Source organism: Bos taurus, chromosome 5 (genome assembly GCF_002263795.3).
Source record: "Bos taurus isolate L1 Dominette 01449 registration number 42190680 breed Hereford chromosome 5, ARS-UCD2.0, whole genome shotgun sequence".
In the NCBI taxonomy this organism is placed as follows: Eukaryota; Metazoa; Chordata; class Mammalia; order Artiodactyla; family Bovidae; genus Bos; species Bos taurus.
Genome location: NC_037332.1, coordinates 10,811,155 through 10,837,242, shown reverse-complemented (window position 1 = coordinate 10,837,242; position 26,088 = coordinate 10,811,155). Strand labels below are relative to the sequence as shown.

At 40.3% G+C, this 26,088-nt stretch overlaps 1 protein-coding gene across 4 annotated transcripts in view; it reads right to left on the bottom strand.

Annotated features, from left to right (window-relative positions):
• Positions 1–26,088, bottom strand: part of ACSS3 (acyl-CoA synthetase short chain family member 3) — a 190,080-nt gene that overhangs the window by 24,533 nt on the left and 139,459 nt on the right. For all 4 annotated transcript variants that reach the window (NM_001102137.2, XM_010804755.4, XM_010804756.4 and 1 more), the window contains 2 exon segments: positions 17,053–17,175; positions 19,626–19,707. In NM_001102137.2, the coding sequence (NP_001095607.1) occupies positions 17,053–17,175; positions 19,626–19,707 (205 nt within the window).

The following is a 26,088-nucleotide window of genomic DNA, read 5'->3' as shown; positions in this document are numbered from 1 at the left end:
TGGGCACCCTTGTCTTGTTCCTGAGTTTAGAGGAAATGCTTTCAATTTTTCACCATTGAGGATAATGTTTGCTGTGGGTTTGTCCTATATACCTTTTATTATGTTGAGGTATGTTCCTTCTATTCCTGCTTTCTGGAGAGTTTTTATCATAAATGGGTGTTGAATTTTGTCAAAGGCTTTCTCTGCATCTATTGAGATAATCATATGGTTTTTATTTTTCAATTTGTTAATGTGGTGTATTACATTGATTGATTTGTGGATATTGAAGAATCCTTGCATCCCTGGGATAAAGCCCACTTGGTCATGGTGTATGATCTTTTTAATGTGTTGTTGGATTCTGATTGCTAGAATTTTGTTAAGGATTTTTGCATCTATGTTCATCAGTGATATTGGCCTGTCATTTTCTTTTTTTGTGGGATCTTTGTCAGGTTTTGGTATTAGGGTGATGGTGGCCTCATAGAATGAGTTTGGAAGTTTACCTTCCTCTGCAATTTTCTGGAAGAGTTTGAGCAGGATAGGTGTTAGCTCTTCTCTAAATTTTTGGTAGAATTCAGCTGTGAAGCCGTCTGGACCTGGGCTTTTGTTTGCTGGAAGATTTTTGATTACAGTTTCAATTTTTGTGCTTGTGATGGGTCTGTTAAGATTTTCTACTTCTTCCTGGTTCAGTTTTGGAAAGTTGTACTTTTCTAAGAATTTGTCCATTTCTTCCACGTTGTCCATTTTATTGGCATATAATTGCTGATAGTAGTCTCTTATGATCCTTTGTATTTATGTTGTCTGTTGTGATCTCTCCGTTTTCATTTCTAATTTTATTGATTAGATTTTTCTCCCTTTGTTTCTTGATGAGTCTGGCTAATGGTTTGTCAATTTTATTTATCCTTTCAAAGAACCAGCTTTTGGCTTTGCTGATTTTTGCTATGATCTCTTTTGTTTCTTTTGCATTTATTTCTGCCCTAATTTTTAAGATTTCTTTCCTTGGTGTCATTTTCTAAGCCAGAAAATGCTAGTGGAGGGCTAAGCTTGGGAGGAAAAATCATGTATTAAGTCTTGGAAATATTCCATTTGAAGTACTTTTAAAGATATCCAAGTTGAGGCAGTTGGATCTGAAGAGAGTCTTTACCTTAAAATGTGTATTTGAATGCAATTAATGATCATGAAGGACATGGCAACCCACTCCAGTGTTCTTGCCTCGAGAATCCCAGGGACAGGGGAGCCTGGTGGGCTGCCATCTATGGGGTAGCACAGAGTCAGACACAACTGAAGTGACTTAGCAGCAATGATCATGAAAGCTATGGACATGGATGAAATTATTTGGGGACAAAGCAGTAGGGTGGGGGGCAGGAAAGGGCAAAAGCCTTAAAGAATCCTGATATCTAATGACCATATGAAGAAGGAAAAGCTGAAAAACTCAACAAAAAAAGTTACATTCAGAGAGAGAAGAGAAGAACCAACAAAATTTGACATGCCACTAAAAATCCCTAACTTTCCACAGAAAAAAGTTAAAAATGGGTCCAAGCCGAAAACGAGCTTTCTCTTCTCCAAACTCCTAGAAGCCTCAATGAACTGCTAGAATGTTTGGTACAAACGCAGTGGACACACTGCCCCTAATTAAGCATGCAAGTCAGCATTTCCCATATCCTATCATCAGCATTAGTCGTGAGATGTTCAGTTGTGAGGTTTGCCATCCATATAGTTTTTGATTCCTACAATGCTCTTGGACAATATGAGTTAAATAAACGATTTTTATACTATTGTTTTCTTAACTTCATTGCTGAGGTAAAGGTGTCCACACCCTCTCCTTCAGTTGGTACAGACTCAAAAACTTCTGCAAGCACACTATGCAGATGCCAAAATACCACCTTCTCTCACTGCTTGAGCATGAACTCTCAAAATGTTTCCTACAGCTTTGCCATTTGTTAAGGTCTTATTTACTTTTCAGTCCATATGCTAAGAGTAGAGACACATTTTACTGCGAGAGTTTTGTTCGGGCAGTTGGTATGGACAGTCGCCCATCATGGAAAACAATACCCTCTTGACAGCAGGGAGGACACAGACTTGCTAGATTCAATCCTTTCATCCCAATTTAACACTCCCTTTGTGGATAGAGAAAAATAATTTAACCTAGCTAGCCAGAGTTTTACATATACTGAAGTGTTCACTCCTGCTTTTATACCTGAGTTTTTAAAGTTTTAGTTTAAATCACTGTTTAAAAATTCATACATCCAGATATTTTGTCATCTAACCACTATGACTATGATTCTCATTGAATTGAACAACAAAAACTTCTAATGTGCTATTATTTCACCTGGTTATTTTAATTTCCATCCTCAGTTGCAGTGTTTTTAGAATAGGATGGGAAAATGCTAACTGGTTTTTCCATAAGGGCAGAGAGCATTTTAAAATCAGAAGTAATATATAACACAATTGTAGTATCAAAGCGTCCCATTTTTGCAGACTGAAGACAAAGTCTTAAAAATCTGTGGAAAACATGTCGTTTTCCAGAATTCCACGTCATCTGTAAATACAGTTCATTATAGTGGATAAAACATTATATTAATCTATCAGTGCTAAAAAGATGCCATACAGGCAGGAGGCAGCTTTCTATGTTGGCTCCACAAATGGTATTTGCATGCCAAATAATGATTTCAACAACTGACTCGTTAAAAAGAAAAGCATCAAAATATGTCCTGGCAACATTTAAGAGACAGAAGCCAACCAAATGTCCTACGGGGTGGGGGAGGGTGGGAATCAAAAGCCACATTCATATATTCCCTCCATATAAAATCCATGAAGCATCTGTAGTGAATTGGCACTCAAGTACCCAAAATGTGATACAACTTAAAAGGTGATTGTTTCACCCAAAGCGAGCACATAAATGCTATGGCAACAAATTGCCTTTGTTTCTGGGGTACTGCCAGTTTTGTGTAAATTTTAATGACTTTTAGGGTTTTAGTTTGCTAAATTATACAGGTTTCTCAATTATGCTTTAAATATTTTAATTTTAGAAGAATTAATTTAAATCAAACACCCTGGTAAGATGCAAGGAGCCACTGTGCCGTGGAAGATTGTCTCTGCAGTAGGAAGAGGAGGAATATTGTTTTCTTTGCTCTGATACTGGAGTGATGTAGAAAACCGTCAGCTTCCACATCTTCATCAATATTCATATCAGTGCCTAGAAAAATATTCAGCAATTTCACAACTATTTAAATCAATATTCGTTTAATATTGGGTAGAAATGAAATTGCATGGCATCTTTGTTGAATGCATCCTTTATAGAAATGTATCCAATCTAGAAGAAATCATTCCTAAAATAGCGAACAAAATAGCTAACTTGGAAAAACAAACAGTGACAGTTTGGTCAGAAAAAAGGGCAAATTTTATGTGAACGCTCCCCTAGGCTTTGAAAGTGAGTGTTAGTCGCTGGGTTGTGTCCAACTCTGTGATTCCATGGTCTATAGCCCACCAGGCTCCTCTGCCCATGGGATTCTCCAGGCAAGAATACTGGAGTCGGTAGCTATTCCCTTCTACAGGGGATCCTCTGGACCCAAGGATCAAACCTGGGTCTCCTGAATGGCAGGCAGATTCTTTACCATCTGAGCCACTAGGGAAGCCCTAGGCTTTAAATACAGTATTTTAATACCAGATTTCCAAGTTCCCAAGGATACTCCTAGGATTCTTTAGCAAACTAAAACTTAAGTTACAAGCAAACAAATGAAATCAGGGAGCCCAATTTGCTCCCTGCAGATGTCTTTGCATGAAAAGATCTGTTATCAAAAGTAAAAGAGAGCTAAGCAGAAGGACCACACTGACTCCTAGTAATCTGGGCTCACAAGACCTGAACTAGGAGATTCAGGACAAAACTTTTTTAAGAATACCTTGAACTAGCTAGATGCTAGGCTTTCAAAGATCAACTGTTCAAAGCAGATTTGCTTATTACCTAATATTTATAGAAGGCATGTGTTAAGATCTGCAAGAATAATGCCCTCTTAAATTTCTAAAAGCCATCCTAGAATTCTGTTTTCTTACGGTGGGGCTTCCCTGGTGGCTCAGTGGTAAAAAAATTCGCCTGTAATACAGGAGACGCAGGTTCGATCCCTGTGTGAACGATCCCCTGGAGGAAATGGCACCCCGCTCCAGTATTCCTGTCTAGGAGATCCCATGGACCGAGGAGCCTGGCAGGCTTACAGTGCATGGAGTCGCAGGAGAGTAGGACACGACTTAGCGACTAGACAACAATGTTGAGAAGAGAAAACCTCACATTAATAGTTCCCTGATATATTTTTGATGTCATTTTAGTAGAATTTCTCTTTGATTTAGTCTTATATAAGGTAATAAACTGTCAAATGAAATTTTAAAAGGTTAGATGTTTTCACTGTATATAAAAACAACAGTATTTTTATTTCCACAAATAATACTCCCAGTGGATTAAGACACTCAAGTCCTATTTCAAAAAAAATCAGAGTAGAATCCAGTATTCATTGCTGAGAATCCTGAAAAAGCATTTAAGGATAAAATTTGGGGCACTGTAGTAAAAGCTGGTAATGTCATCAATATAAACATCTCATACACATATTATCAATTTGTTAAGCAATTTTTCTAGGTGCTAGGAAAAAGCCAGTAAAAATATTGGTTCACAAGCCCCTAACAGATTCTAATATGGAGAAGACAAACTTGATATGAATTAAGATATGATTAATAATTTCCTTATTAGACATAAATATGCAGTAAAGAGAATCTTGTCATTCATATGAAGGGAGACATTCACTTCAAGAAGGCTTAACCCTGAGAGGTGTCCTGCTGCGTGCTATAAGAACTCTTAAGACCCAATGGCAAAATTCTTATTAGATGCCACAGGTCCTGTCCTTTTATTTTTTTAATTTTGCCATTTTTAACTGCCTATCTTCTGCTTGCCCCACTCTTCTGTTACATACAGTGAGAAGCATGTCAGTAGAAACATATTAAAGCACAATATATATTTGAATAAGTTGGCATTTCCTTCTAAAAAATAAAAGAGAGAACCAAGAATTTCAACTGATAAGAGTTATGCATATGTAAGCTCTGTATTTGGATCAGCCGAGTCTGGCAGAAATGCAGGTGAATACTGGAGGTAATCTATGAGTAAGAAATTAAAAGTTCATGCACCTGCAACCACCTTTTGTCAACGCGCCAAAATACATGAAGCGTAAATTTCAATTTCAGGTTATCACAAAATTCACAGTTGGTTAAAAACAAGGCAATATTATAATAGCAGGTAAAAGTCACATGTTCCAAAATATTTTATAAAATTCTTTCCTTTTACTCAAATAATATCACACTGACTATCACTAAGGGAAAAGAAGGCCTTCATGACAAGTAGTGTTAAGTCAGTAAGTCTGAGCTGAAGTATGACCTTTAGAGAAAGTGACCATCGTCTAAGTAGAGAGAACTAACTATGTTTCTGCATACTCTGATCATACTGCATTATCAATCATACTATTTTAAGCATTTTCTTTTATCTATATGGCAGTGTTCCCCATTTCATCCAAAAACTATTATGGGTTTGGCTCCAAAAAAACCGGAGTAGATACATTCCACCCTATCACTTCCACTACTTGCGATGGAGTACTCTGGGCCATAATTTGTATAAGAAGACTCCATCAGAACTTGAGAGGCAACCTGGTGGTTGAGGCCCCTGTTTTCTGTTTGCTCAGAAGCTTCTGGGTTTTGTTGTGGTTATGGTTTGTTGGTTTTGCCTCCTATGTATTCTGGCTTGGGTTCTACAGCAGTCCAAAATATGGACAGAAAAAGCCCTAGAGATGCTCGCAGGGTCTACTCAGAGATCCAGGAAAAGAAGCAAAGGAGCCGGGGAACAGAAGCCTTTGGTTTCATCCTCCCTACTCCAACCCAAGAAGCGGTGCCCCTCTTCCTTCCTATAGAGATGTAGTGACCTTGTTGACTCTCCACACCTTTCACCAGGTGAACACAGCCACAAAGCTGTGTCCTTTCCCTTCTCCACCATCACTATGCAGCAGATCCTGGGGATGGAGCCCTGCCCACTCTCCTATCCCAAACCAATAGAGCCTGGGAAGATTCCGGGCCACTTGCCCTGCCCACTAGTGAACATCCAGTCCCTGAGCGTGAATCCCTACTGACTCCCTTTGTCCTATGGGAGGCGAGTGCTAGCAAAGAGACGAGTTCCTTCCTCCCCTCAGGGACGCTGTACAGGGAGACTGTGTAGGACGGAACCCTGGGAGGGCTGCCAGGAGGCTGAAGCCCTGACTTTACACTGAGTAGAACAGTAAGGGAGAGCCCTGAGAACCAAAAGGAGAAGATCGCAGAGAGAAGGGAGCTAAAAAAGGGATACTTTAAATCCGAGTATGATGTCCTGAGCCTACCCCCAAAATTGTGCATGCATGAATCCCACCAGAATCAGCACCACAAAAATTCTGAGCACTTGAGTTTCAGATTGGCCTCTGGGAGAAAGACACAGTGAGATGGACCAGAATAGCACTGTAAAGGCTTTGAAAACAAGACTGACACTGGAACCACAATCCACAGAAAGTGAGTAAGGACATGTGGTCTGATCTTAACTGGGCTGACCATCTGCTAAAAGAAACAATCACAAGAACGTAAATCCAGATGACTTTAAAAGGATCCAGAATATCATAATGTAAAAGTATAATCATAATGTAAAAGAATTCAGAAAACCTAAACACCTCGGGAAAGGAGCATTTCAAGGCTGTATATTGTCACCCTGCTTATTTAACTTCTATGCAGAGTACATCATGAGAAACGCTGGGCTGGAGGAAGCACAAGCTGAAATCAAGACTGCCAGGAGAAATATCAATAACCTCAGATATGCAGATGACACCACCCTTATGGCAGAAAGTGAAGAAGAACTAAAGAGCCTCTTGATGAAAGTGAAAGAGGAGAGTGAAAAAGTTGGCTTAAAGCTCAGCATTCAGAAAACTAAGATCATGGCATCCAGTCCCATCACTTCATGGCAAATAGATGGGAAAACAGGGGAAACAGTATCAGACTTTATTTTTGGGGGCTCCAAAATCACTGCAGATGGTGACTGCAGCCATGAACTTAAAAGACACTTGCTCCTTGGAAGAAAAGCCATGACCAACCTAGACAGCGTATTAAAAAGCAGAGACGTTACTTTGCAAAAAAAGGTCCATCTAGTCAAGGCTATGGTTTTTCCAGTAGTCATGTATGGATGTGAGAGCTGGACTATAAAGAAAGCTGAGCACTGAAGAATTAATGCTTTTGAACTGTGTTGTCAGAAAAGACTCTTGAGAGTCCCTTGGACTGCAAGGAGATCCAACCAGTCCATCCAAAAGGAAATCGTTCCTGAATATTCATTGGAAGGACTGATGCTGAAGCTGAAACTCCATTACTTTGGCCACCTGATGCAAAGAACTGACTCATTTGGAAAGACCCTGACGCTGAGAAAGATTGAAGGTAGGAGGAGATGGGGCCAACAGAGGGTGAGATGGTTGGATGGCATCACCAACTCAATAGACATAAGTTTAAGTAAACTCCGGGAGTTGATAATGGACAGGGTGGCCTGACATTCTGCAGTTCACGGGGTCACAAAGACTCAGACACAACTCAGCGACTGAACTGAAACACCTCTTTAAAAAAGATGCTCAACAAACGCCAAACCCAAGATGACCCAAGTATTAGAAATACCAGATAAAAATTTTAATGTAGCTATTATATCTGTAGGGCAATATTCCCCAACCATTTGGCACCAGTTACCGGTGTCATGGAAGACAATTTTTCATTGGTACAGGGGTTGGGGGGAAAGGGGGGATGGTTTCAGGATGATTCAAGCACATTGAATTTATTGTGTACTTTATTTCTATTATTATTATATCAGCTCCAACTCAGATCATCAGGCATTAGATCCTGGAGGCTGGGGACCCCTCCAGTGCAGGGAAATAAAACTTTTCCAGATTTCTCATTGCTCCTATAAAAAACCTAGCCTTCTGAGACTCTTCAAATACCTTGAGAATTTGATCAACACCTGTTGGTTAGTTAATTGCTCTGATACAGCAGGATAATAAAATTTTCTAATTTTCCTGGGCTACAAAATGCTTACAGCCTTGACGAGATCCCTGGGGCTTCCAAGGTGGCACTAGCGGTAAAGAACCTATCTGCCAGTGCAGGAGACTTAAGAGATGCTGGTTTATCCCTGGGTCAGGAAGATCCCCTGGAAGAGGAAATGCCAACTCACTCCAATATTTTTTTGACAGGAGAATCCCACAGACAGAGGAGCCTCGTGGGAAATAGTCCATAAGGTTGCAAGGAGTCGGACAAGACTGAAGCAAGTTAGCATGCAAGCACAAACTAGATCCCTAGGTTAAACTCAGAAGGTGCCGAGGAGACTGGCTCACTATCTTCCTCGGTATTTACATGTCAAAAAAGAGGGTTTTGGAAGTTGGAAACATTTCTAGGTTATAAAGGTAGAGACACACAGGGCTATCTGCCTCCTGGAGAGACGTTATGTACATATCAAAGAGCTGGAGTTTAGATTCCAGCTCTTTGTTACCAAGGAGACCTCTTTAGGAAGAGTGAAGCATAGGTGCCTCCTGCCTCTTTATCAGCAGCTGCTGCTAAGTCGATTCAGTCGTGTCTGACTCTGTGCAGCCCCATAGACGGCAGCCCACCAGGCTCCCCTGTCCCTGGGATTATAAGCAGAGAAAAGTTATTTTCCTTGTCTCTCATCTATGGTGTGTTTATGTAGGGAAATTTCCCATAGGCTCTTGTTGGGTCATAGGGATAAGCCCTGGAGTAAGAGAGCACTTAGCCTTAAGAAATCTGTTTTTGACCCAGAACATCACATTTACACATTAAGGGTAAAATTAACAAAGATAAATATTAAAAACCCCACAGCAGCACGGCCCAAAAGTATGGGCAAGCACCCTTGGAATGAATGGAGAGGTTCTCAGCAAAGAAATGGAAGTTACAAAAAAACAACCAAACGACTTAAAAGAAGGGAGAGGGATTTCCCTGGTGGTACAGTGGCTAAGAATCTGCCAGGGATGCAGGGCACATGGGCTCGATCCCTGGTCTGGGGAAGATTCCACGTGCTGCAGAGTAACCAAGGCCGTGTGTGTGCCACGACTCCTAAGTCTGTGTGCCGAGAGCCTGTGCTCTGCAACAGGAGAAGCCACCACAATGAGAAGCCCACACACCCCAACAAGGAGTGGCCCCTGCTTGCCACGATTAGAGGATGCCCGCGTGCTGCAATGACGACTCAGCGCAGCCAAAAATAACTTACCAAAAAAAAAAAAAAGGGGAGAAAATATAATATGAAGGAAATAAAAAGAGAAAAGGAAAAAAGGAAGCTAATAATAAACCTGGAGACATAAATATATCAACACTTGATTTAAATGTAAATGGTCTTAAAAAACATTAGTCAAGAGATATAAATTGTAAAATTGGATTAAAATAAAAACTAGGCCCAACTATATGTTATCTACAAGAAGGGAAATATAATGATCCATATATATCAAAACGGAAAAGATAAATATAATATAATGATCCATATATATTAAAACGGAAAAGATAATACTAACACTATTAAAAAAATGCTTACTATCAGTAGTTGACTTCAGATCAAGAAAAATTACTCTAATTTTTAAAACATCAATATATTAAAACAATAATATACTGCAAATAAAGCTTATCCCAAGTAGTGCAAGATTGTTCAACAGTTAAAAATTAATTAATGTGATTCACCATATTAATAGGCTTAAAAAGAAAACCCATACAATCAAAGCAATAGAGGTAGAAAAAGCATTTGACAAGATTTAACATTCATTCAAATAAGAAAAAACCTAGCAAATCAGGAATAGTAGGAAATCTGATTTGATAAAGTTCATCTTTAGAAACATCTACAGATGACATCACTCGTAATGCTAAGAGATTGAACCCTTTCAGTTTAAAATCAGCAAAAAGATAAGGGTAACTGCCACCATCACTCTTACTCAATAGTATACTGGAGATTCGAGCCAGTTCAAGAAAGCAAGAGAAAGAAAGAAAACACATTCAGGTTGGAAAGAAAGCAATAAAACTGTCTCTAATGAGAGACAACGTGATTGTCTACACAGAAAAATCCCAAGGAATCTATACACACACACAAATTTTTAGAATTAATAAGCAAATTTAACAAGATCATAAGATACATATCAGTTCATAAAAGTCAACAGTATTTTTATATCCACTGTGCTGTGCTGTCCTTAGTCCTCAGTTGTGTTTCGTGACCCCGTGGACTGTAGCCCACCAGGCTCCTCTGTCTATGGGGATTCTCCAGGCAAGAATACTGGAGTGGCTTGCCACCGCCTCCTCCAGGGGATCTTTCCAACCTAGGGAATGAACCTAGATCTCCTTCATTGAAGGCAGATTCTTTACCAGCTGAGCTACCAGGGAAGCCCAAGAAAACTTGGAAACCAATTTTTTTTTTTTAACTTCTATTTACAGTAGCTAAATGGTGACTGCAGCCATGAAATTAAAAGACGCTTACTCCTTGCAAGGAAAGTTATGACTAACTTAGACAGTATATTCAAAAGCAGAGACATTACTTTGCCAACAAAGGTCTGTCTGGTCAAGGCTATGGTTTTTCCTCTGGATGTGAGAGTTGGACCGTGAAGAAGGCTGAGCGCTGAAGAATTGATGCTTTTGAACTGTGTGTTGGAGAAGACTCTTGAGAGTCCCTTGGACTGCAAGGAGATCCAACCAGTCCATTCTGAAAGTGATCAGCCCTGGGATTTCTTTGGAGGGAATGATGCTGAAGTTGAAACGCCAGTATTTTGGCCACCTCATGCAAAGAGCTGACTCATTGGAAAAGACTCTGATGCTGGGAGGGGTTGGGGGCAGGAGGAGAAGGGAACGACAGAGGATGAGATGGCTGGATGGCATCACTGACTCAATGGACGTGAGTCTGAGTGAACTCCAGGAGTTGGTGATGGACAGGGAGGCCTGGCGTGCTGCAGTCCATGGGGTCACAAAGAGTCGGACACAACTGAGCAACTGAATTGAACTGAAGGTATATATTAGGAAAATATTCTACATACTTAAAAATAAAATGTTAATGAAACATCAAAAAAATAGACTAAATGGAGAGATGTATGAAATTCATGGATTAGACAATTTACTATAATCCAGATATCAATTTTTCTCAAATCTGTCTACAGATTTAACATAATCGCAATTAAACATCCATGCAGGATTAATTTTAACTATAGAAAAGCTCACTCTAAAATATATATGGAAAAGGAACAGAATATCCACAACAATTTTGAAAAAGTGGAGCAATTTTGAAAACTGTGGACACTATTCAATTCTTAGACATTATACAATGCAATAGTATCAAGACAGAAAAGTATTGGTGACAAGATAAACACAGAGATTAAAACAACAGAAGATACTCTGGAAAAAGATCCACTCAAATACTGTCAGCTAATTTTCTACAAAGGTGCAAAGGCAATTCAATGGAGAAAGTCCAGCCTTTGCAACAAATGACACAAGGAATAATTAACATCCATATTTAAAAAAATCCTCAGCCTGTACCTTGCACCATATTAAAAAAAAAATGCCCAAAATGTAAATGTAAATTGATGTAAAATGTAAAACAATAAAACTAAGGGTAAATGACAAAATTACAAAATGTTTAGGTGAAAACAAAAAAGAAAATATGACCTTGGTTTAGGAAAGAGTTCTTAGATAAACACCATGATCCATAAAAGAAAAAACAAATGGTGAATTAGACTTTTCTCTATTAAGATGGCTTAATCCTGGATCGGGACGATCCGCTGGAGAAGGGATAGGCTGCCCACTCCAGTATTCTTGGGATTCCCTTGTGGCTCAGCTGGTAAAGAATCCACCTGCAATGCAGGAGACCTGGGTTGGATCCCTGGGTTGGGAAGACCCCTTGGAGAAGGGAAAGGCTATCCACTCCAGTATTCTGGCCTGGGCAATTCCATGGCCTATACAGTCCATGGGGTCACAAAGAGTAGGACACGACTGAGCGACTTTCACTTCACTTCATTAAGCAGTAAAGAATTCACCTGCCAATACAGCAGATGAAGTAGATGCAGGTTCATTTGATCCTTGGGTCAGGAACATCCCCTGGAGTAGGAAATGGCAACCTACTCCAGTATTCTCGCCTAGAAAATTCCATGGACAGAGAAACCAGGCAGGCTACATTCCATGGGATTGCAAAAGAGTTGGACATGACTGAGTGAGCAAGCGCTATTAAGAGTACTTTTAAGAGAATAAAGACACAAGTCACAGACTAGAAAATATAGGACTTGTATCCAGAACATTATATATATATATATATACACATATATATATACATACACATATATGTATCTTCTTTGGTGAAATATCTGTTAAAATCTTTCGCCTATTTTTTAAAAATTGTTTTTTTTTCTTATTGCTCAGTTTTGAGAGTTTATATATATATGGGAGCCTGACAGGCTACAGTCCATGGGGTTGCAAGAGTTGGATACAACTTAGCAACTAGATCATCATCATATATACATATACATATAATCCCCAGGAGTTCATATATTTTTTAAAAATAGGCAGAAGATTTTAACAGATATTTCACCAAAGATATATGAATGGCAAATAAACACAGGAAAAGGTTTCTAGCATCACTAGTCATTGTTGCTGTTGTTTAGTCACTAAGTCATGTCTCACTCCTTTGTGATTCAGGACCAGGCTCCTCTGTCCATGGGATTTCCCAGGCAAGAATACTGGAATGGGTTGCCTTTTTTTCTCCAGGGATCTTCCCAACCCAGGGATAAAAATCCACATCTCCTGTGTTGGCAGGCGGATTCTTTACCACTGAGCTACCAGGCAAGCCCCATTAGTCATTACAGGCAAGCAAATTTAAAGCACAATGAGATACCTTTACATATCTATTAGAATGATTAAAATTAGGAATAATGACAATTCCAAGTACTAATAAAGATGAGATGAAACAGGAGCACTCAGACTCTACGTATGGGAATATAAAATGGCACAACCACTCTAGAAAACCAACTGGCAATTTCTTAGAAGCTTAAACATACACTTACCAGTGTAACCTAGCAAACTCCCTATTAGTATTTAACCTAGAGAAATGAAAATTAATTTTTGCACAAAAACTTGAATGTATACAACAGCATTATTTACAACTGCCTCAGACTAGAAGCATTTAGGGAAAGTGAAGTTGTCGCTCAGTCGTGTCCGACTCTTAGCAACCTCATGGACTGCAGCCTACCAGGTTCCTCCGTCCATGGGATTTTCCAGGCAAGAGTACTGGAGTGGGGTGCCATTGCCTTCTCCGAGAAGCATTAAAAAAAAAAACAAAACCCTTTAATGGTGAAGGACACACAAATGGGTTAGTACATCTACACAATGAAATACTGCACAGAAACATAAAAGGACTAATTATCGATACACACAACAACTTGAATGGATCTCAAGTAAAATAATCCAGTCTCCAAAGGTTACATACTGCATTATTCCATTTATACAACATTCTAGAGGAGGCAAAAACAACATAGGAACAGAAAAAAATTAGTGGTTCCCAGGGGTTAGGCATGGGAAGGGTCACAATAACTCTTTGGCAGCGCTGAAATTTTTCTTTATCCTGTTTGTTTGTGATAGTTACAAGAATCTATACAAGTAAAAAGCTCATAAGTGAAGTTGCTCAGTTGTACCCGAATCTTTGCAACTCCATGGGTAGTAAAGTAGGAAGTCAAGAAACACCTGGAGTAACAGGCAAATTTGGCCTTGGAATACGGAATGAAGCAGGGCAAAGACTAATAGAGTTTTGCCAAGAAAATGCACTGGTCATAATAAACATCCTCTTCCAACAACACAAGAGAAGACTCTATACATGGACATCACTAGATGGTCAACACCGAAATCAGATTGATTATATTCTTTGCAGCCAAAGATGGAGAAGCTCTATACAGTCAACAAAAACAAGACCAGGAGCTGACTATGGCTCAGACCATGAACTCCTTATTGCCAAATTCAGACTTAAATTGAAGAAAGTAGGGAAAACCACTAGACCATTCAGGTATGACCTAAACAAATCCCTTATGATTGTACAGTGGAAGTGAGAAATAGATTTAAGGGCCTAGATCTGATAGACAGAGTGCCTGATGAACTATGGAATGAGGTTCGTGACATTGTACAGGAGACAGAGATCAAGACCATTCCCATAGAAAAGAAATGCAAAAAAGCAAAATGGCTGTCTTGGGAGGCCTTACAAATAGCTGTGAAAAGAAGAGAAGTGAAAAGCAAAGGAGAAAAGCAAAGATATAAGCATCTGAATGCAGAGTTCCAAAGAATAGCAAGAAGAGAGAAGAAAGCCTTCTTCTGCAATCAATGCAAAGAAATAGAGGAAAACAAAAGAATGGGAAAGACTAGGGATCTCTTCAAGAAAATCAGAGATACCAAAGGAACATTTCATGCAAAGATGAGCTCGATAAAGGACAGAAATAGTATGGACCTAACAGAAGCAGAAGATATTAAGAAGAGATGGCAAGAATACACAGAAGAACTGTACAAAAAAGATCTTCACAACCCAGATAATCACGATGGTGTGATCACTGACCTAGAGCCAGACATCCTGGAATGTGAAGTCAGGTGGGCCTTAGAAAGCATCACTACGAACAAAGCTAGTGGAGGTGATGGAATTCCAGTGGAGCTATTCCAAATCCTGAAAGATGATGCTGTGAAAGTGCTGCACTCAATATGCCAGCACATTTGGAAAACTCAGCAGTGGCCACAGGACTGGAAGAGGTCAGTTTTCATTCCAATCCCAAAGAAAGGCAATGCCAAAGAATGCTCAAACTACCGCACAATTGCACTCATCTCACACTCTAGTAAAGTAATGCTCAAAATTCTCCAAGCCAGGCTTTAGCAATATGTGAACCGTGAACTTCCAGATGTTCAAGCTGGTCTTAGAAAAGGCAGAGGAACCAGAGATCAAATTGCCAACAGCTGCTGGATCATGGAAAAAGCAAGAGAGTTCCAGAAAAACATCTATTTCTGCTTTATTGACTATGCCAAAGTCTTTGACTGTGTAGATCACAATAAACTGTGGAAAATTCTGAAAGAGATGGGAATACCAGACCACCTAATCTGCCTCTTGAGAAATTTGTATGCAGGTCAGGAAGCAACAGTTAGAAGTGGACATGGAACAACAGACTGGTTCCAAATAGGAAAAGGAGTTCGTCAAGGCTGTATACTGTCACCCTGTTTATTTAACTTAGATGCAGAGTACATCATGAGAAATGCTGGACTGGAAGAAACACAAGCCGGAATCAAGATTGCCAGGAGAAATATCAATAACCTCAGACATGCAGATGACACCACCCTTATGGCAGAAAGTGAAGAGGAACTCAAAAGCCTCCTGATGCAAGTGAAAGTGGAGAGTGAAAAAGTTGGCTTAAAGCTCAACATTCAGAAAACGAAGATCATGGCCTCCAGTCTCATCACTTCATGGGAAATAGATGGGGAAACAATGGAAACAGTGTCAGACTTTATTTTTCTGGGCTCCAAAATCACTACAGATGGTGACTGCAGCCATGAAATTAAAAGACGCTTACTCCTTGGAAGGAAAGTTATGACCAACCTAGATAGCATATTCAAAAGCAGAGACATTACTTTGCCAACAAAGGTTCATCTAGTCAAGGCTACGGTTTTTCCTGTGGTCATGTATGGATGTGAGAGTTGGACTGTGAAGAAGGCTGAGCACTGAAGAATTGATGCTTTTGAACTGTGGTGTTGGAGAAGACTCTTGAGAGTCCCTTGGACTGCAAGGAGATCCAACCAGGCCATTCTGAAGGAGATCAGCCCTGGGATTTCTTTGGAGGGAATGATGCTAAAGCTGAAACTCCAGTACTTTGGCCACCTCATGCGAAGAGTTGACTCATTGGAAAAGACTCTGATGCTGTGAGGGATTAGGGGCAGGAGGAGAAGGGGATGACAGAGGATGAGATGGCTGGATGGCATCTCTGACTCAATGGACGTGAGTCTGAGTGAACTCTGGGAGTTGGTGATGGACAGTGAGGCCTGGCATGCTGCGATTCACAGGGTCGCAGAGTCGGACACAACTGAGCAACTGATCTGATCTGATCTGATCTGGGTAGTAGCCTGCACCAAGCTCCTCCATCCATGGGATTTTCAAGGAAAGAGTACTGGAGTGGGTTGGCATTTCCTTCTAGAGGGAATCCTCCCAACCCAGGGATGGAACCCAGGTCTCTCACATTGTAGACAGACGCTTTACCGTCTGAGCCACCAGGGATGGTGGCTCATAGTATTACACAATAAGGGCTTTCCAGGTAGCTCCACAGTAAAGAATCCACTTTCAATGCAGGAGAGACACAGGAGTCATGGGTCTGATCCCTGGGTCAGGAAGATCCCCTGGAGAAAAGAACAGCAATCCACTCCAGTATTCTTGCCTAGAGAATCCCATGGACAGATGAGCCTGGTGGGCTACAGTCCATGGGGTTGTAAAGGGTCAGACACGACTGAGCAACTTAGCACAAGCATTACACAATAAAAAGGAGCATTTTAGGGTAAACAAAAAAAAAAAGAGAATATTTTAAAACACTCTTCTGGAGACTTGGTATAATTTACATTGGAAGAAAATTCTCAGGATTTAAGAATACAATAAAATGTTTAAATATCACACCAAGTAAAGACTATATACAAACCTGGTTATCAAACAAGAGCAAATCAAGATGCTAGAAGCAATCAAGTAGCAAAGATCGAGGTGCAAATGTATACAGAGTCTCCCATAAATTACAAATACATGTAAGTGCTTAAAATTCCTCTCTATTATGCAGGCAGAAATCAGAGGAATATGGAGAACAGGAAAATCTACAGGAGAGAAAGGAAGGTGAGGGAAATACCTGAGTGACCACCAAGCCTATGCTTCAGAGGAAGGGCCTGATCATTTTTCAGGTCGAATGACAACCTCAGTATTGACTTTAACTTAGATTTGTCCCTAAATACTATCTAGAATAAAAGACCAATATTCATCAATACCTCCTCAAGGGCACCTGCAGAAATCCTGTGACCTGCAACATTTATCACGTCATCAACTCGAGACATAACATAAACATAGCCTTCTTCATCCATGTACCCAGCATCCATGGTGTCATAGTATCCCTGAAAATAAAGAATAAAGAATGTCTGATTAGCATCTAGTATTAGGTAATGTAATTATTTTTAATCTTGGTAAAATATAAAATAGGATAAAAATAGGTTTGCATTTGGCTTTCTCACAACTAGCCTATTGAATTCCATTACTTCTGGTTTTGAAAGCTTACTATTAATAGAATCTGTTTGCTCCCTTGACATCCAGGAATAAATTAAAGTGTTCTTATATATGTTGAAGCTAAGCATTTGGACTGAAAGTTCCAAAGTTTATGAACCCAATTTCTTCTTTTAATGGAGAAGTAATAGCTCAATATTTCCAGTAGGCTTTGGTATTGCAAAAGTAGTTCTTTGATAGATTTCTTGTGTTAATTTCTAAAGGTGTTAAAGCTCTCTATTAATAATTACAAAATAGACCACTAATTTATTAACATAGATTTGGATTGGACTCGAGCTTCACTGAAATTATAGTTAAATAGTAAGTATAAAACTTAATTTTCTGTCAACTCAGAGTAGCAGTACAGTTTCACTGGTCCAGATGTTACAACAGAATGAAAAATCAAGAAGAATAAAATTAGAAAGAAAGAAATATTTCTCCCCCTAATGCTTCAGAATTGCGTTAATACCTGTATTATGAGCTTGGGCTTCCAGATAAATCCAGGCAAGTCACTATTTGTGCTTCTTAATCTTCCTAAAACTCAGTATGCTCATCTATTAAATAGGATAATGGACCGTGCCTTATAAGGCTATGAGTAGCATAAATGAGACGAAGCATATGAAGAGGGCAGACTGACGCACATCATAAATCCTCAATAATTGGCAACTCTTACAGCAATTACTACAAGAAAGGCCATCTAGAATACAGTTAAGAACGTGGGCCCTGGAGCCAGAAATTACAGGTCCAAAAGTCAGCTCTGTTCCTCTAAACAGTGAGCAAGTTACTCAACCCTTCTGAGCTGTTCAGCTGACAGGGCTGAGGTAACAAGACAGAGTATAGGTTCACTATATCTAGTTTAATCATAAACTACGGTCCATGGGGCTTTGAAGGAGCTTTCCATTTTGTTCAAGGTGCTCATGTTGAAAACCACATGCGCATATCCTGTGTCACTGTCAGGCTGTAATTAATCACAGCAGTCCTCTGATGATTTGACTGGGGCCCATCGGGCAGATAGATGGGGCTTATTGGCGTCAATTCTAGACAGATCTTCTCAGCCACAGTCCTTTGGGGCATGTTTAACCTTGGCTACTGAGGTCATTTAACCCTGAGATGTCTTTCTCAAGGAAGCTATTTTAATTCTTGTCATTTGTCTAGTTGATTAGATTAGGTTTCCTTCACTCACAAATAATAAGGATAGAATGCTAAGTACTTAGACTCACCTTTGTTTTTTAATGCAATTCTAATCATTCACTCTTTTTTTACCCGGTGCATAATGAGGACCAGGTATTTCTCTAAGGGAAAGAAATAGAGGTGAAAAGACAGCAGCAAGATGAGAGTGGGGCCCTTTTGCGTATTATCAATTACATACTATTATAAACATAAACCACAGAGTAACAGGAAAATGATAAAACAGAATGCCAAAAGATACTTTTCGTTATCCAAAGCACTACAGTTGGATGTTAAGTATACTGTCTTTATCCTGTATTTGTATTTCAAAATAAAGAACTCAGAGGGCACTCAGGAATGAATGCCAATAATAGGCAAAGGGATTAAAAAAATACAATTTCTGGCAAGCAGAACAAATGTTCCTCAAATTTTGCTCATACAGAGGAGTTGTGCATGCATGCTAAGTTGCTTCAGTTGTGTTCGACTCTTTGCAACCCTAGGGACTGTGGCCCGCCAGGCCCCTCTGTCCATGAGATTCTCCAGGCAAGAATCCTGGAGTGGGTTGCCATTCGTCTTCCAAGGGATTTCCCCAAGCCACAGATCGAACCCATGTCTCTTATGTCTCCTGTACTGGCAGGTGGGTTCTTTACCATTAATGAGGTTCTAATGACAACTGTCCAGTTCTGATCAAGTGTTCTCAGTCTGTGAGGAGAAATCCAATGCAAGAAATCATATAGAAAGTCTCCAAAAGTTTTAGTTTAGCAAAGGGAAGTCGCTCAGTCGTGTCCGACTCAGTGACCCCATGGACTGCAGCCTACCAGGCTCCTCCGTCCATGGGATTTTCCAGGCAAGAGTACTGGAGTGGGGTGCCATCAAAGGCTGTTAACTTTCAGAAAAAAATAAGAGAAACTGAGATATTTCTATGTCCAGAAACTGATAAAAAAAAATATTAAAATGACTTATTTAGACATTTGAGCTTTGGGCATTCTTTCCCTCTGAGGTCTGGAAACTGGTCCAGATAACCTTTAAGGGTAGTTTTGCGATCCATGATTCTAAGAGTAAGCTGCCTAATGTAATAGGCGAGAACTACAGAGAAGTATGTAAGGTGAGTTTAAAAAAAGAATAATAAAATTCTTACAGGAAATTTTTCAAAGTATAAATGCTTGAATGCCTCTTGATTCTTCCAGAGTCCTGAAAAAGCTCCAGGTGGTAATGGCAACCTTGTATAAAAACAGAGCATGGGAATTAGGACAAAAGTGGTAGTAAAGACAGATTGATTAGAAGTACTCATTTTCCGCCATGATGAGTAAGAACAATTCAAGTCCCACATTGAATTGTAACCCCTAAACCTGATAGATAGATCATGTCTAACTGAGGGTGAAGCAGCTGACCAAGACATAGGAAATTCACGGAAGGGTAACTGTAGTTTCTGAGAAGGGCACCAAAGGCACACCATCTTGGCATTCAGATAGTGATTAGCATCAATCACTCTTTTGGTAAGAAGGATAACATCTGCAAAAAGGAACCAGAAATGCATCATTATATTACTTTTTAAGGGAAATTTCCTTCCACCATAGGCAAATAAATCAAAAAAATTTTTGACGTATCAAGGTACCAACTGCCACCTTTGCCAGTCTCGTTGTGCAGTGAGATGATCCAATGAAACATCTCATGCATAGTCTTATCTTCACAATCAATGTGTCTCCCCACTCTTCCATCTCCTGTTCTTCCTTTTCATGACAATCCAGACCTATGTTATTTCTCACCCCTATGAACCCATGAAGACATGTGAGCATATAAAATAGAAGATAGCATATATCTGTTCTTTGTAATCAATTTCCTCTTCAATTTCCTTCTTTTTTTCCATAATATTAAACAGGGATTATACATAAGAATCCGCCTGCAATGTGGGAGACCCCAGTTTGATTCCTGGGTTGGGAAGATCCCTTATGGCTCAGATGGTAAAGAATCTGCCTGCAACGCGGGAGACCTGGGTTCGATCCCTGGGTTGGGAAGATGCCCTGCAGGAAGGCATGGCAACCCACTCCAATATTCTTGCCTGGAGAATCCCCATGGACAGAGAAGCCAGTCCATGGGGTGCAAAGAGCCAGACACGATTGAGCAATTAAGCACACACATATGACAAGGGCTCACCTCTATCTGCACGCATGTGTGCTCAGTCATGTCCGATTCTTTGTGACCCTGTGGGCTTAGCCCGCCGGGCTCCTCTGTCCATGGAGTTTTCCAGGCAAGAATACTGGAGTAGGCTGCCATTTCCCACTCTACAGGATGTTCCAGATCCAGGGATCAAAACTGCGTCTCTTGTGCCTCGTGCATTGGCAGGCGGATTTTTTACTACTGTACTACCTGCGAAGCCCATACCTAGCTACCTATCTTTACATGAATAAATACGTAAATTCTTATATCAGTTCCCTGTAGGAAGTACCACCTATCAAAAATAACCGCTCAGTGTACTTTCTGGACACAGAAACTTTTGAGATGCTTTATAGTTTGTAAATTCAGATACTGTCAATTTAAAGATTTTCAAAACCCTACCCTCTGGTACTCACAAAAGACACCAAGTGAAGCAGTGATTTCCCAGTGCTGAGGTGGGAAATGGAAAGGCAGGCAGACACGGAGACTGCCAACATGAGGCAACATCAGCCGCTTCCAACCCCAGTCCCAGTCCTAGACTTCTGAGACACTGAATTGTATTCTCACATTCTGTCAGGAGAAAATGCTGTTCCCGTTGGGGTCAGCCACCAGCTAGGATCCTCCTTTTCCCCCATGTTAGCCTGCCCACAGCTCTTCCCTTGCTGTCTCCTTTTTGTACTTTTTTAAGATGGAGGAAAACTGTGACCCCAGTGTTTCTGGATCTCGTATCGTTTCATAAAACACACGGGAAAGCATTTTATAACCTGAGAAATTAAAAACCACAGAGATGCTGCTGTATCGTTACTGCTGTTACTATTACTGTTCATTGCTAATTTGCAGGAAGGCAGCAAGCTGAAGCACACAGTCCCTTCAGGTCCTTTAACTGACTTTTCTATGTTAGGCTGTACTGGAGACAGCAGAGCTGGGTGGGGTCTGAGGTACATTTGAATGTACACGTTGGGTAGAGGGGGGAGCAGTTTTCACTTAGTTCCACCTGATACAGAGATACACAGAACTGCCGATCCAAATTCTTAAACACGTAACATTGCCCATACGAAGAGCAATGAGTACAGAAGGACATGCTGTTCAAGTGTCTCATCCATTGTATCTACCCCAAATGTAAGATTTCCAACATCCATGCATGGCCTCTTCCCAGTAACAGAGACTTCTGAGTATCTGCAATAATAATCCAAATGAGTTACTACTTCATGTACAGAACGTGAGCTGCGTTTCCTCAGTCCAGTTCAGTAGCTCAGTCATGTCCGATTCTTTGCGACCCCATGGACTGCAGCATGCCAGGCTTCTCTGTCCACCAACTCTTGGAGCTTACTCAAACTCTCATCCATCAAGTCGGGGACGCCATCCAACCATCTCATCCTCTGTCATCTCCTTCTCCTCCCACCTTCAATCTTTCCCAGCATCAGGGTCTTTTCCAACGAGTCAGTTCTTGGCATCAGGTGGCCAAAGTATTGGAGTTTCAGCTTCAGCATCAGTCCTTCCAGTGAATATTCTGGACTGATTTCCTCTAGGATGGGCTGCGTTTCCTAGTGGCCTACAATATACCTAGTTCAGTGTGTGCACATAGGACCAGGAGTTTAGCATTTTCTGGTAAGAGTGTTCCTGGAGAGAAAAGGAAATCTTACACTTCCCAGAAGTTGATTAAGTTTGCAGTCTCTATTCATAAAAGAAGACATCCTGATGATCTGTTTTCTCTTACTTCCTGAAAAAGTTTGATACTAGCAATTAGTAACATATAGATTGTATGTGTTAGTCACTCAGATATGTCTGACTCTGCATCTCCATGGACTGTGGCCTGCCAGGGTACTCTGTCCATGGAATTCTCCAGGCAAGAATACTGGAGTGGGTTGCCATTCCCTGCTCCAGGGTATCTTCCTGACCTAGAGATCCAACCTGGGTCTCCTGCATAGCAGGCAGATTCTTTACCATGTGAGCCACCAGGGAAGCCTAACAGATAGATTATATTCTTATAATTAATTAAAGTCTAGAGGGTTACAAGTACAGATAGCAATTCCTTCAGAAAAATTAAGCTTTAAGGATACTTGCTTTCTCAGCCACTGCACAAAACTTTAAATATCTTCACAAATTTTCCGAAGAATAGGGACAGCAGGAATTTTTACATCATCTGTGAGAAAGGTTTGCCTAAGTTTGGATACACCTATAGACCCTGGGAATTAAGTATAACACAGCAAGAGTATGATCCATGGAGAGGAGTACAGAATATTAAGGAGAAATACAAGGTCAAATATGAGTCTTAGAGAGGGACCAAGAAAAAGAAAAAAAAAAAAAGACCATGAAGAAAAAGAAGAAAATCAGAGTTGTATGAGAACCAGGAGACACTCGTATGTGAAGAGCCTCCCGAGCAGAGTTTTAGTAATACTGAGTGTTCAACAAGGTCAAGTGAAGGGCAAATTATTTTCCAAGTGGATTTCAACAGAGGTCATGCAACTCAGTGACCAAGATATTGTGAATTTCCCTCAGGACAGCCATTTCTGCAGAGTGGAGCTGAAATGACTGCAGTGATCAGAGAGTAATCAGGAAAGTGCAGACGGTAAGGTTAGACTATACTTTTTAAAAGTTTGTGGGTGACCAGAAGGAGAGAAGAAAATCGGGGTTTAATGAAGAGACAGGCAGATTTAAGACGTGAAATACTTAAGCAGAAGTAGCCAGTGGAGAGAGGGTGGAGATTTGACAGTTAAAGAAGAAAACACCAGAAGAATTCTTTGACCATTTAATTAATTTATTCATTCATGCACACATTAACTCATGCATTTGTTTTCTGCATTCAATCGCGTATTTGTGGAGTGTCTGGCATTCCTCAGTCACTGTGTTAGACATGAATGGTAAATATATATAAACCATTTTCCAAGATGAACAGAGATTCTGGCATATTGTATATTACAGGAAATTTAGTACTTTTTTAGAAGGCAATGGCACCCCACTTCAGTACTCTTGCCTGGAAAATCCCATGGACGGAGAAGACTGGTAGGCTACAATCCATGGGGTCGTGAAGAGTCGGACACGACTGAGCGACTTCACTTTCACTTTTCACTTTCATGCGTTGGAGAAGGAAATGGTAACCCACTCCAGTGTTCTTGCCTGGAGAATCCCAGGGATGGCAGAGCCTGGTGGGCTGCCGTCTATGGGGTCACACAGAGTCGGACATGACTGAAGCGACTTAGCAGCAGAATACATGTAGGGAGAAAGACTGTAAAGAATGATGTCTAATCCATTAAATTAATGACATAACATCAAAACATCTTGAATTTTTATATTCAAGAAAATTTGTCAGGCAAGTTTTACAGCAGATGGTTAAACTCTATACTATCAGGAACTCTTGGAAGGGAAGTTTTTTCATCACCAGCCAAGGTATGGATCTGTGGCAAATGGCATATGTGTCTGGTCCTGAGTCATTTTTGAGATGCCCCGAGGAAACTTCTTTATTATCCCCAAATCTAACTGAGGAACAGGCAGGAAAGCAAGATATGAAGTTGCAGTTGATAATTAGTAGGATAAAGTAAGAGAATGCTACCGATTCTTCACTAATAAAGTCTGGTGAATTGAAAAATTCAAATGTTAGTCGACTATTGAAAAGAGACTCTAAAGAAGGAACCTTCGAAGGTAACACTTAACGGTCCTAATGCAAAGCAAGAAAGAAGAGGGAGTTCCAGAATTGGAAGTATCAGTGATTTTGTACATGAATATGTATAAAATATGTTATAAGAGAAGCAATAGTCTCCAGAAAAAAAGTTAGGTGTATATGAACTAGAGCAGAATTGTTTTCTGCAGTATTCAAAAGTAACACTTTTCTTGTTGCTAACCTAATGCTTATTCTATATTAAATGCAGGTTTTACTTAGAAAAAGAATATTTTTTTCTGTAGTTACAATAACATAAAAATTCATTGGAAAGGTAGACGGAAGGAAATTTTCTGAAAATACTAAGAAACATGCTGGTTAATGCTTTGTTGTCTGCAAGTTCAGTCACTAAGTCCTGACTCTTTGTGACCCTACGGACTGCAGGACCCCAGCCTCTCTGTCCTTCACTATCTCTCAGAGTTTGCTCAAACTCATGTCCATTCAACCATTTCAACCTCTGTCGCCCCCTTCTCTTTCTGCCCTCAATCTTTCCCAGCATCAGAGTCTTTTCCAATGAGTTGGCTCTTTACATCAGGCGGCCAAGTATTGGAGCTTCAGCTTCATCATCAGTCCATTCAATAAATATTTAGGGTTGATTTCCTTCAAGATGGGCTTTGCTTGTGACTCAGCCGGTAAAGAATCCACCTGCAATTGGATTCGATCTCAATTGGGTTGGGAAGTTCCCTGGGTTGGGAAGATCCTCCGGAGAAGGGAAAGGCTATCCCTTCCAGTATTCTGGCCTGGAGAATTTCATGGACTGTATAGTCCATGGGGTTGCAAAGAGTCAGACTTGACTAAGCAAAATTCACTTTCCTTCAGGATTGACTGGTTTGATCTCCTTGCTATCCAAGGGACTCTCAAGAGTCTTCTCCAGCACCACAATTCAAAAGCATCAATTATTTGGTGTTCAGCCTTCTTTATGGTCCAACTCTCACATCTGCACATGACTACTGGAAAAACCACAGCTGGGACTGTATAGACCCTTGTCAGCAAAGTGATCACTCTGTTTCTTAAAACACTGCCTAGGTTTGCCACAGCTTTTCTTCTAAGGAGGAAGATTCTTTTCTTTTCCTGGATGCAATCACCATCCTCAGTGATTTTGGAGCCCAAGAAATAAAATCTGTCACTGTTTCCTCTTTTCCTGTTCTATTTGCCATGAAGTGATGGGACTGAATGCCATGATCTTTGTTTTTTGAATGTTGAGTTTTAAGCCAGCTTTTTCACTGTCCTCTTTAACCCTCATCAAGAGGCTCTTAGTTCCTTAGAGTGGTGTCATTAGTATCATCTGCATATCTGAGGTTGTTGCTGTTTCTCCTGGAAATATTGATTCCAGGTTGTGATTCATCCAGGCCAATATTTCACATGATGTACTCTACATATAAGTTAAATAAGCAGGGTGACAATATACAGCCTTTATGTACTCCTTTTCCAATTTGGAACAAGTCTGTTGTTCCATGTCCAGTTCTAACTGTTGCTTCTTGACCACATACATACCAGGCACATAAGGTGGTCTGGAATTCCCACCTCTTTAAGGTGGGATTTTCCACAGTTCGTTATGATCCACAAATGCTTTAGTCAACGAAGCAAAAGTAGATATTTTTCTGGAGTTCCCTTGTTTTTTCTATGATCCAGCAGATGTTGGCACTTTGATCTCTGGTTCCTCTGCCTTTTCTAAATCCAGTTGTTATATCAGGAAGCTCTCAGTTCACATACTGTTGACATAGCTTGAAGGATTTTGAGCATTACCTTGCTAGCATAAGAAATGAGCACAAGTGTATGGTAGTCTGAGCAT